Genomic DNA, 12,764 nt, shown 5'->3' on the forward strand with positions numbered 1-12,764 from the left:
CATCTAATAGAAGTGTCTCTTATCTTTCTCATTATACTCAAGCTAATTTGCTATCCTTCAAATGATGGCTTCTGCAGGTGGTGCTACAGCAGCTTATGGCATGAACTGAACTCAGTTCAGATGTAGCGTGACATTTGCCACACTTTCCCATCCTTCAGTAAGTGGCGCATTGCCCCTCTGAGCTGTATGTAATGAAGGCATGTATCACCTTGGTGAGGGAATGAGCAGAGGATAATCAAAGGTTGACATTTGAGTCCTCTCTTCTGGCTTCCTCCTATCATCTACTAGGCCTTGATGCCCCACGCTACATTGCATTCCATAGAAAATAGCAATATGTTGTGTGCAGTCTAGCATGATGCTATAAAATTCCATTTAAAAAATGGTGGTCACTGAATGTGGGTTTGTCTCTGTAAAAAGAGACTAAAATGTAAGGCATTTTGAGACAACTACCAAAAACTCTATTGGAAGAGTGGTCTTCTCTTTTCAAAGAAATGGGCATTATAATAATAATAATAGAAAAGCTGTCATAGTAAAGGTTCATGCAGATGAGCTCATAAATTAGACGTGTGCTGTCCGAATTTTAATCAGATAGCACACGGACAGCACCCTGACCCATGACTCATGTTATTCAATAAAGCTGTTCAGATAACTGATTTCCCTCTTGGTCCAACTGTTGGCGAGAAAAAAGTTACATCATGCACTGTTCTCTTCTGCGTCTTGGATGAGACTCACCCATTCAAGTCTATTGGTGCATAAATAATATCGGATACACACCGAATATTCACGAGGCATTAAATTTTTATGAATACAATTCCATTATATCATATCATTATGAGAAGTTGGTAATAGGATCAAAATGATATAATATGGCCTTATCAATAATAATTCTTTTTTCCCTTTTAAGCCTCCGTGTTACTAAAATCAATATATCTTATCTTAAAGCAGCCCAGAGCTTATAAGAGATTGAGTGTCTCGTTGATAATACTGTATATTAAGGGACTGCAATGATAGCATTGTCATTTACCTAAAATCATGATTGATGCAAATATTTAGGAAAATTTCATTGGATGAATTATGTAAGGATCTGTGCTCTGTTTTGCGCTACAATGAATTACTGTTCTGTTTTATATATTTTAAGTTCAAAAATGTGTCATGAGTCAAATGAGGTCATTAGAGAATCAGTAGATTATTTTATAATTCAAATTACTGGGGTTTCACTTTTTCAGACTACAAAATGATTAGCTTCTAGTGATGAGCGAGCTAGCTCGCCACTGCTTGATACTCGATCGGGCATAGGGGTGCACGGGTGCGCTCATAACTTGCTCGAGTCCTCGCCCTGCGTGTTTTGCGACTGTTAGACAGCCAATACACATGCGGGGATTTCCTGCCATACATGGTAATGCTATAGCCATGTTGGCTACTGACATTGCTGTGATTGGCCGGCCGCATTGCGTCATCGGGTCTTATATAAGACTCAGTGATGCGATTCTCGGCACACTCTCCTCTGGAAGCAGTTCAAGGAGAATTGATCTAAGAGGGAGAGCTTAGATAAGAGCAGGCATACAGGCAGTGTTTAATTGCTATTGCAGTACTTGTATACTGCTGTATACCATTAAAATAAAAGTCCTTTTCAGGGCTACATACTATCCTTTCTCTAGTGAAACCACTGTTACCTGCATTCAGTGTAGGGATAGCTGATGGAGGAGGGATAGTTTTGGATTAGAGGCATATAGGCAGGTTTTATTGCCTTACAGACTTTCTATAGTTATACTGCTGCTGCAACAAAAGTCCTATTCAGGGCTACATATTTTCTTTTCCCTATTAATACTGGAAAGTTTTCAGGCATATATTATATACCTAATTGAAAATGTGCCAGGTGTGTGATAAGAGACGGGGAAGTGGACGTGCTGCTGATGGTGCACGCAGAGGCCGAGGCCGTGGGCCAGGTGAAACTGTGCCTGCTGCGGGAGCACAACAAACATGCTTATCCTCGAGACCTAGCTTATAATTTTTAGAGGGTTTTCAGACGACCCGCACTCATAATTTTTAGAGAGTAAACAGGCTGCCCTCGCTCATAATTTTTAGAAGGTCATCATGCATTTTTCCAGGGAGAGTATGATGCTCTCCTTCATAATTTTTACAGGATGCATATAAGGCCTACCTCTACAATTCTCTTAACTAGGGGTAAATATTTTTCAGCCCTTGCACTTGGTGCACAGGCTTTACCAGTCTAGGAGTCCTACTTCTTAAAAGTGGGAAAAAAAAGGTTTTCTGAGGCCCTCCTCTACTTGTCTTCCAGGGTGTATTGCAGTCCCTTCCTTCTATTTTTTGGCAGCCCTTGCACTTAGTGCATAGGCTTTATGAGTCTAGGAGTCCCGCTACCTAACAATTTTAACAGAATGTGTATGAGGCCCTCCTTTATGTCTAATACTGGGTGTATCCGAATCCCTCTTCCTTCTAATTTTTGGCAGTTCTTGCATTGTCTGCATAGGCTTTGTGAGTTTCAGAGTCCCTCCTTCATAAATTAAACAGGATGTGTCTGACCATGTCACACATCACATGCCCAGATAAGGCAGTAAAATATTAAAATTACATTTACCGGTGACTACTGGTAGGTGTAGTTTTATTTTTCCCCTCTACTATTTCATCTACTGGAGTGATAGGCAATGGGGAAATACAGCGAGAGATGGTCCAGCTATTAAGGGGTGGAGGAGGCTTTTTTTTTCTCTTTTTAATTTTGCCTTATATAAAAGTTATTATACAGAAAAGAATGATTCCTAAATTTTTTCCTGTAAAATCCATTTTATCTTTGTTTTTGTATGTTTTATTGTTAGTCCGTAAAAGTGGAATAATACTCAGACAACATTGTTCCCAGAAGCGACCTGGGAGTCATAGATGTTTCCAGGGTCTTCCCCATGCTGTTCCCATGCCATTTGAGCGCTGTTTCCATCCATTTCTTCAATTTTCTTGCCCTCCCCACCCCTCCTGATGGGTCTTACAGAAAAATGCACGAGTTTCGAATTGATTTCCATTATACTTGATACTCGAGTCGAGCCCGTCCGAGCATCCAACCTGCTTGATTTGAGTACCGAACACTTCGAGCATTTTAGTGCTTGATTATCTCTACTAGCTTCATCTTCTTTTTCTATTATAAGCACTTTGGCTAATGTCCTATTTTGAAGTTTTCTGTTAGATTTGCAGTATCCAAATTCTATGGATAGAGCAATAGCATTTTTAGAGCTTTTGGCTTAATGTGGGCAGTGAAACCTTCCTGAATTGTGCTGCTGTAGTTTGTTGGAGTTGTAGGTAGTTTGTAAAAGTCAATATCGATCCTTTAACAAGTCTTGCCATATATGACTTGGGATAAAAGCCAAACCAGAATGTCAATTTGCAGACACAGTGTTTCGGGGTGTTGCTCCTCGTCAGTGCAAAGTGTGAGATCTGATTTGGTTAGGCAAGAGGCTTAAGACTGAGATCTAAGGGGTATCGTTGTAGTATGACATGCTTAGAAATAAGATGTTCTTATGATATCACACAAAATATGTTGTACCCCTTGTATAATTTTTGGTTTTCTTCAATGTGTGGTGCCTGCTTTACATGTTACAGTCTGTTTCTGTAAATGGCTTTAACTATCAAACATGTGCTATAGTAGAGTAGCAAAACTGCCAAGCTCTGTACCTCCTTATTGAACTATAACCATCAAGAACTGTTGTATAATCATTAAGAAGGTAGTTCCCTTTAAAAAACTTGTGCCTGAAGACACAGTTAGCTTTGCAAAAACAATCTTTGTTTTACTTACGCTCCTCAGGTCCCAGACTGTGTGTCCACTGTGGCCCTAGTCTCCATCATTTGGCTACTGTGGTGATGTCACTCTGACAGTGCAGCAGCCAATCGTTGAGCTCAGCGGCTCTTCCGAAGTAATCAGAATGAGCTGCTAAGATCAGTGATTGGTTGCAGTGATGTTGGTTGCAGAGACGTCACCACTGCAGCCAAACAACACAGACCAGGAAAATGGCAGAGACAAAACGCTAGTCCCTGGGAAGATAGGTAAAGCACAGATTTTTTTTTTAAAAAATTCATTATGCCTGAGATGAAATGGTTTCTGTAAGAGAACAACCCTTTTAAGCTTTTAACCTCACTGAGAGATGTTACCTATCTCATATTGAAGTAAAAACAGTTTCTGTATCATGCTGTGTCTATGTCAGGGATGTCAAACTCAAATACACAGAGGACCAAAAGTAAAAGCATGGACAAAGTCGCGGGCCAACCTTGATATTTATTAAAAAATGTCTACAATTGAGGAAGTTTTTCTTTGTCATCAAATATAACAATAAACTTTTTCATATGGCCCAATGGTCTAATTTAAATATATAATAACAAAGGATAAAAAGACCTTGAATAATGCAGATAAAGTATAATACCAACAAAAGTGACCCCAAACAGTAAGATACCCCCACATAGTCCTCCATACAGTATAATGGCCCCACAGAAACCTCCATACAGTTTAATGACCCCACATAGTGCTCTATACAGTATAGTAACCCCACATAGTGCTCCATACAGTATAATAACCCCACATAGTCCTCCATACAGTATAATAACCCTACATAGTCCTCCATACAGAATAATGGGCCCCACATAGTGCTCCATATAGAATAATAACCCCACTTAATGCTCCATACAGTATAATAACCACACATAGTCCTCCATACAACATAACGGGGTCCACATAGTGCTCCATACAGTATAATGACCCCACATAGTCCTCCATACAGAATAATGGGCCCCATGGCTTCACGGGCCAAATATACTCACCCTGAGGGCCAGATTTGGACCGCGGGCCAGAGTTTAACATGTGTGGTCTATGTACATCGTCATATTCACCTGATTAGGGGAGCCATGTCTGGGGTCAATGGGCCGCAGAACAAAAACTGATCTGCTTACATGCTGTTCCTAACTAGGCTTATACCCATACAATAGTTTGACTTGTACACCTGACTAACCTCCCGTATTTAAAGGTGTTGTAGACAATTTAAAATCTGCTTTTTTTTTTTTTTTCCAAAACAGCACCACACTTGTCCATGGGTTGTGTCTGGTATTACAGCTCAGCTTATTTAAAGTAAACGAGGTAGAGCTGCAAAGTCTATAAACTCAGCCACATATGTCTAATCCTGTAAAACTCATTTAAAACAATAAATCAAAACAACCATAAAAACAGTAAACCACAAAGTAACCCATCCCAGAGCCGCATGACAACTCATTATAATTAAAGAATATGAAAGCTGTATTTTCTCTTTATGGAATACCTTCCCTATATATATCTTGACAAAAAAAATACTTTAGTCAGGAACTAGAGTACATTTCCGTTATAATTTTAGTCGTTAAGTTATGATGAATTTGTCGGCCATGCTAGGTCATGCCCTGTCTGGTGAAGCTGAACCCAATTTTAAAAAGTTGGCATAAAAACACAATAAGTCACAATATTTTTTTCTCATGTAAGACTTTTACAAAAATATTGCGACATTTCAAAGAGTTTTATGTCAGAATTCTGATGATTGCTGTTTGATGAATCAGCTCCGAGGAGTTTACAGTGTAACATATACTGCTTTTTTATGACAAAAATTACTTCAGCCAGATGTTTTCTGGGTGTCAATTAGACATAATAGAAATAGAAAAAATATCACCATAAACAAAAAAGTAAACCACAATGGAAAAGGCTTGAAATTCATGGTGATATTTACAAGCAAAAGAAAAGCGGAAAAGAAAACTGTTTTAAGGAGGCCTTATGCTGTCCAGTCTGTATTTCCGCGTCATACTGCATATTTCTTCGCAATCAGATTTGCATCATTGCCTATTAGCTGTTACTTTATGGCAGGATAATGTCAGGCGCAGGTTATCTCGCATGGTATGTGCGTGTACTAGAGATGCATTGAAAATATCACTCAGCACAGTTATGTGATTACATATTTTCTGAAAGATTCAAAAGTTCAGTTGCATTCTTACACAGTATAAGGGTGATGAGGGCATATTCTAAAGTAACATGTAACAGATGTTAAAGTGGAGATTAGAGACTTGAAGTAGCTGAAAACTGAATGGTTGATTTACTACCCAGCAAGAAATCTGTCATATGACAACTGGAGAACTTACAGGAGCTGTCATCCAGGTAAAAAGTGGTTCATTTTTGGTCTTATTTTGTTGCCACTGCTCTCCTGAGTATTCCAATTTTTAAATGGAATCTGTGACCAGGCTTACCTAATATAAACTATGGCCATCACCTTTAAGTCAATTTGTATATAAGTCCCACACGTCCTCTGCATAACCCAAAAAATACCTGTTATTATCCCCCCATATGGTATTGTCTGGTTCGATGAGCTTTACTGGTCTTGCTTGCGCCTCCTCTCTCCTCACAATTGCCGTTCTCCTACTTGCTTCATGTGGATGTCCTACGTCATCCATACAGCGCCCTCAATCGTGCTCCTGATGAAGAAGTCAGAGCACTTCGAAACGCATCAAGCATAAACTTCACTATTACCCTACAGTGGTGGCCAAAAGTATTGGCACCCCTGCAATTCTGTCAGATAATACTCAGTTTCTTCCCGAAAATGATTGCAATCACAAATTCTTTGGTATTATTATCTTAATTTAATTTGCTTGCAAGGAAAAAACACAAAAGAGAATGAAGCAAAAATCAAATCAGTGATCATTTCACACAAAACTCCAAAAATGGGCCAGACAAAAGTATTGGCACCCTCAGCCTAATACTTGGTTGCACAACCTTTAGCCAAAATAACTGCGAACAACCGCTTCCGGTAACCATTAATGAGTTTCTTACAATGCTCTGCTGTAATTGTAGACCATTCTTCTTTGGCAAACTGCTCCAGGTCCCTGATATTTGAAGGGTGCCTTCTCCAAACTGCCATTTTGAGATCTCTCCACAGGTGTTCTATGGGATTCAGGTCTGGACTCATTGCTGGCCACCTTACAAGTCTCCAGTGCTTTCTCTCAAACCATTTTATAGTGCTTTTGGAAGTGTGTTTTGGGTCATTGTCCTGCTGGAAGACCCATGACCTCTGAGGGAGACCCAGCTTTCTCACACCGGGCCCTAGATTATGCTGCAAAATTTGTTGGTAGTCTTCAGACTTCATAATGCCATGCACACGGTCAAGCAGTCCAGTACCAGAGGCAGCAAAGCAACCCCAAAACATCAGGGAACCTCCGCCATGTTTGACTGTAGGGACCATGTTCTTTTCTTTGAATGCCTCTTTTTTTTACCTGTACACTCTATGTTGATGCTTTTTCCCAAAAAGCTCTACTTTTGTCTCATCTGACCAGAGAACATTCTTCCAAAACGTTTTAGGCTTTCTCAGGTAAGTTTTGGCAAACTCCTGCCTGGCTTTTTTATGTCTCGGGGTAAGAAGTGGGGTCTTCCTGGGTATCCTACCATACAGTCCCTTTTCATTCAGACGCCGACGGATAGTACGAGTTAACAATGTTGTACCCTCGGACTGCAGGGCAGCTTCAACTTGTTTGGATGTTAGTCGAGGTTCTTTATCCACCATCCGCACAATCTTGCGTTGAAATCTCTCGTCAATTTTTCTTTTCCGTCCACATCTAGGGAGGTTAGCCACAGTGCCATGGGCTTTAAACTTCTTGATGACACTGCGCACGAAAGACACAGGAACATTCAGGTCTTTGGAGATGGACTTGTAGCCTTGAGATTGCTCATGCTTCCTCACAATTTGGTGTGATTTAGTTATTGCCAACACCTCTTAGGTGCCACAGGTAAGTTACAGGTGCTGTTAATTACACAAATTAGAGAAGCATTGCATGATTTTTCAAACAGTGCCAATACTTTTGTCCACCCCCGTTTTTAGGTTTGGTGTGGAATTCTATCCAATTTGGCGTTAGGACAATTCTTTTTGTGTTTTTTCTTTACAAGCAAATTAAATGAAGATAATAATACCAAAGAATTTGTGATTGCAATCATTTTCAGGAAGAAACTGAGTATTATCTGACAGAATTGCAGGGGTGCCAATACTTTTGGCCACCACTGTATAAGCCACTTATTGGATGTTTTTGTGAACACTTCCTAATACTCAGAGTGGTGGTGTGACATCCTTTTAAATAGTAACACAAGATCCTATAAAGAATCTGCTATTCAGTGAATACAAGACTTCATTGACTTATAACAGGGTCTGTCTAGATTACCTTTGTTTAATTAGCAATTATGGTGACAATCACAGGTGTAAATTTACCCTAGGAAAGTATGCTTACAGGCCATTGCTATTACCACCAATAAACTAAACATGGCATATTCTTTGTTTTGCAGATATCCTTCCCTGTCCGGTTATTTTGTGGGACTCCCTTTTATCTTCAACAGACAACATCACACAATCTTCCACAAATCTCAAATGGGGAAGTTACCAAAAGATCCTTACACACAAGTGTTGGTTGAATGGAAAAGTCCCCAAAGCAGATCTGGGCTGTCCAGAAGTCCATCATCATGAGTGGTCCAAGATGGCACTTTTTGACTTTCTTCTGCAAGTAAGGGAACACATTGTGACTGTAATAAGTATATTGTACATCAGAGACGATACATGGTCAAAAAAGTAGAGACTGTACTCTATGGAATAAATGGAGTAGAACTGCCTTATGATGCATTGTGCATAGTAGTTCTGAACATGGCAGTGTTTGCTTCCTGCTCATAGTGTTATTTGAATGTCTACACTTTTCTCAACTCTCGCTTTTTGACATTGCACAGAGCATGTATCATGAATATCAAATAAAATATATTATTTAAGCCTGGAGAAATCTGCTGTAAATAAATAAAAAGCAAGTGCATTAAAATAAATAGGGTTCTTAGTAACACTGTCTTTGATCAAAAATAGTATGAAAGCTATCCCACCACAACAATGTGAATCCGTTTGGGATAGTCCTAATATTAAATACCTTACCATGTGTCAAAGTTGACCTCTGAGTAAATAAGGGCAGACAAAGGACCGGGTCCCGAACTGTGGACACCAGCCAAAGGAAGCTTTTTAAATCTATCCAGCTATAGGAAGGGAGGCCAATGCAAAAAACACAAAGAAAAATCCCCAAATAGCCTTATCTCTTATGTGGAAGATAATGTAATAAATAGACAAGCGGAAAATCACTTTATTGACTGGTTCACAGCACCATATAAATTGAATGAGTGCTATCTGATTTTTTATCCGACAGCACTCGGACCAATATTACTCAATGGGGCATTGCAGGTTTTTTTCACAGAATCTGTCTGTGAAAAAAATCGCAGCATGTTGGACTTAACTCTGAAAAAGATCGGATGCCATACGGAGCCGCAGTACAGCATTTGATTTTTACAGATACATTACAGGAAACTGTAAATGGTTAGTAGCAGCTGAGTTAAAAATACAGACTGTACATGGATGACAAGTAAGAAAAAAAATTATACCACTTTTCTGGATGAAAATTGGACCGATTTTTTTATACTATCATGTGACCCTAGTCTATTCATAAACTGCGCTGTCTTATTACTCGTGCACAGTACTGTATTTTTGGTGTGAGTGTTACCTGTTAAAAAAACAGATCGCACTGAAACCTATGTTATTCAATGGGGCAGTGCAGATGACCGATTTTTTTCACTGACTGAATCTGTGTGTGAAAAAAAATCACAGCATGCACGATTTTCCTTCGGAAATCAGATGTGACTCACCCATTCAAGTCTACAAGCGTGAGAAAAAAATCGGATGCCACGGTGCAGTATGCGATTATTACTGATACATTACAATTCTGTAACATTGGAAACTGTTAATGGTCCTGTAAATGATTAATAGCTGCTGAGTAAACAAACGGATTATATACGGGTGACAAGTGCGTAAAAAATCATCCCACTTTTCTGGATAAAAATCGGACCGATATTTTATACTGTGAGCCTAACCTTCCCCTGAACCTCTACTCCACTATGAGGGCCACTATATGTCTTCTACCTCTAGGTGTTCTTGCTGTCCTCTATCATTTGTCAAGAGCAGTGCTTCTCCATCTGTGAGGCTGGCTTCACTACTGAGGAGTCACCTTATTGATGAGGCGTAACGAGAGAGGCAGTTTTCTTAAAAATGATCATATGCAGCACAGCATTTTCCATGGCTGCAGCAATCTCTCATTTAGCAACATCATTTATTAATTATGCTCTTATATTAAGCTTTTACATTGTTAAGGGGGTAAAAAAATAGTAAAATGAATAGATATTTTTAATCAGAATATGGAATTTCATGACAGATTGTGAGCATAGGCGGATTATAATGAGGACGATCTGGGCAACCGCCCAGGGCCCTGAACCTCCAGGGTGCCCGGGGCGTCTATGGCCAGATTGTCCTCATTATATGTGCGGCACCGCGGCACATACCGGCAGACAGTGGCTGGGGGCCCCGGACCGCTCCCCCAGCAGCGGCGCACGGCCGCTGCTTCTTCTTCGGCCGGGCCAGCACTGCAGCAGTTAACTTCCCTGTGCTGGCCCGGCCGCGTCACTGCTAGGAGACATGGCCCTGTGCGCGGCCGTGTCTCCTAGCTGTGATGTCACGCAGTGCGCACCCGGCCTGCAATGCTGCATCGGAAAAGAGCAGGAAGACTGGAGCCCTAGCCGGGGGATGGTGAGTGTGTGTGTGTCTGTGTGTGTATGTATGTATGTATGTAAGTGTGTGTGTGTGCAGGCAGATATCATTGTGTGATGTCTGTTTATATATATTTTTGTGTTTCAAATGTGTTTATGCGTGTATGTATATGTCTGTATATGTTTGTTTCCGTGCGTGACTGCGTGCGGCCTCCTGCTGTCTCTGGGGAGGGGGGCGCCGTGCGGCCTCCCGCTGTGTATAGATGGCGCCGTACAGCCTCCCGCTGAGTATAGATGGCGCCGCGCGGCCTCCCGCTGTGTATAGATGGTGCCGTGTGGCCTTCCGCTGTGTATAGATGCGATCGTGCGGCCCCCTGCTGTGTATAGATGGCATCGTGCGGCCTCCTGCTGTGTATAGATGGCACCGTGCGCCCCCCTGCTGTGTATAGATGGCATTGTGCGGCCTCCCGCTGTGTATAGATGGCACCGTGTGGCCCCCTGCTGTGTATAGATGGCACCGTGCAGCCTCCCGCTGTGTAGATGGCCCCGTGCGGCCTCCTGCTGTCTCTGGGGGGGGGCGCCGTGCAGCCTCCCGCTGTGTATAGATGGCGCCGCGCAGCCTCCTGCTGTGTATAGATGGCATTGTGCGGCCTCCCGCTGTGTATAGGTGGTGCCATGCGGCCTCCTGCTGTGTATAAATGGCGCCGTGCGGCCTCCTGCTGTGTATAGATGGCGCCGTGTGGCCTCCTGTTGTGTATAGATGGCGCCATGCGGCCTCCCGCTGTGTATAGGTGGCGCCGTGCGGCCTCCCTTTGTGTATAGATGGTGCCGTGCGGCCTCCCGCTGTGTATAGGTGGCGCCGTGTGTCCTCCTGCTGTGTATAGATGGCGCCGTGCAGCTTCCTGCTGTGTATAGATGGAATCGTGCGGCCTGCCGCTGTGTATAGATGGCACCATGTGGCCTCCCGCTGTGTATAGATGGAGCCATGCGGCCTCCCGTTGTGTATAGATGGCTACGTGCGGTCTCCGGCTGTGTATAGAGGGCTACATGCGGCCTCCTGCTGTGTATAGATGGCATCATGCGGCCTCCCGCTGTGTATAGGTGGCGCCGTGCGGCCTCCTGCTGTGTATAGAGGGCGCCGTGCGGCATCCTGCTGTGTATAGATGGCGCCGTGTGGCCTCCTGCTGTGTATAGATGGCGCCGTGCGGCCTCCCGCTGTGTATAGGTGGCGTCGTGCGGCCTCCCGCTGTGTATAGATGGTGCCGTGCGGCCTCCCGCGAGCTGCCGGCAAGCCAGGACGCATCGGATAAAGACACCGGGGGCCATCAGAAAGTAAGTATAATATTTATTTTTTATTTTATTCTTTTTTTACAGGTTCTATTGTACCCGGTTCCGGAGGAGAGTCTCCTCTTCTCCAAACCCGGGTACCATCCGCACATTGAAACGCATGGATTCTGCATGTACAGATGCAGTGATGCGGATTCAATGTGTTCCAATGCAATGCGCCTTCTAAACTGCCCAGGGCCCTTGCTACTCTTAATCCACCCCTGATTGTGAGGCGCAGAAATGATCTTGGTGTGCCTGGCAAGGCCTGGGCATTATCTTATGCGAAAAGAAAAGAAAGGGCGCATGTGTAGACTCACAGGGCTATTTAAATAATTTAAAAAGTGCCAGTACACTCACCTGTGATGGTTGTGTACGTCTACACAACCAAGATTAAGCGTGTGATTAATGAGGCTCCGGGTCACCTCTATTTGTAGTACCATCCTGTCGGTGTTTGCCTCGCAACTCCGTGCTCCTCAAGTGGTCACACGATCCTGCCGGACCAGATACCACGTCACCGCAGGTCCTCAGTAGTTTAACCCGGTGGCTGGATAACCGCAGGTCCTCACACATCCAAATAGACCAGGCTGCTCCTGCCGCTTTGGCTCCGTATGGAGATATTTCCCAAGTAAACAATGGTGCAGCGGTCTCAGGGAGCGCCAAAGGAATACTGGACAATTTGATAGATGGCAACCGACTTTTATTCTTCCTCCAATACCACTGCCACAACGCGTTTCAACGGTCTAAGCCGTCTTCATCAGGTGGGGTCCATCTATCAAATTGTCCAGTATTCCTTTGGCGCTCTCTGAGACCGCTGCACCATTGTTTACTTGGG

General features: G+C 42.7%; 1 protein-coding gene across 1 annotated transcript in view; it reads left to right on the plus strand.

Moving 5' to 3' along the window:
• The window catches only part of GASK1B (golgi associated kinase 1B), a 99,847-nt gene that overhangs the window by 63,614 nt on the left and 23,469 nt on the right, over positions 1–12,764 (plus strand). The window contains exon 2 of the mRNA XM_073644846.1: positions 8,330–8,544. Coding sequence (XP_073500947.1) covers positions 8,330–8,544 — 215 coding nt within the window. The remainder of the gene's footprint in view (positions 1–8,329; positions 8,545–12,764) is intronic.

This window comes from Phyllobates terribilis, unplaced genomic scaffold (genome assembly GCF_046119375.1).
Source record: "Phyllobates terribilis strain yellow unplaced genomic scaffold, ASM4611937v1 Scaffold_1__5_contigs__length_1240528914, whole genome shotgun sequence".
Taxonomy (NCBI): domain Eukaryota; kingdom Metazoa; phylum Chordata; class Amphibia; order Anura; family Dendrobatidae; genus Phyllobates; species Phyllobates terribilis.